We start from the raw sequence: 259 nt of genomic DNA, 5'->3' as shown, positions 1-259 counted from the left end.
AGAGCGTCAGGAAGTAGTACGTCCAGGTCTGGTCCAGGGGCCGGTAGCCCGCGTGGATGTAGGGCTTCCGGAAGATCTTGGGCACCTCCGACGTGCCCACGGTGGCCGGGGAGGAGGGGAACGCGGCCTCCAGCAGCCCGGGGATGTGCCAGGGCTGCTGGACCGGGATGAAAAGGCGGCTGAGCTTTTCCGTGACGATAGTTGCCATGACGAAATCACTCTGTCCTCCGGTGCCGAGCGAAAGCCCTTCGGGAAGAGC

The 259-nt window shown here is 64.5% G+C and overlaps 1 protein-coding gene across 1 annotated transcript in view; it reads right to left on the bottom strand.

Moving 5' to 3' along the window:
* PAQR7 (progestin and adipoQ receptor family member 7) overlaps positions 1–259 on the bottom strand; it is an 11,132-nt gene that overhangs the window by 3,240 nt on the left and 7,633 nt on the right. Inside the window, 1 exon segment of the mRNA XM_025198689.1 lies at positions 2–246. Within this exon segment, the coding sequence (XP_025054474.1) occupies positions 2–246 (245 nt within the window).

Source organism: Alligator sinensis, unplaced genomic scaffold (assembly GCF_000455745.1).
Source record: "Alligator sinensis unplaced genomic scaffold, ASM45574v1 scaffold337_1, whole genome shotgun sequence".
Classification (NCBI taxonomy): Eukaryota; Metazoa; Chordata; order Crocodylia; family Alligatoridae; genus Alligator; species Alligator sinensis.
The sequence above is the reverse complement of the archived record's forward strand: the minus strand, read 5'-3'. Positions and strand labels throughout refer to the sequence as shown.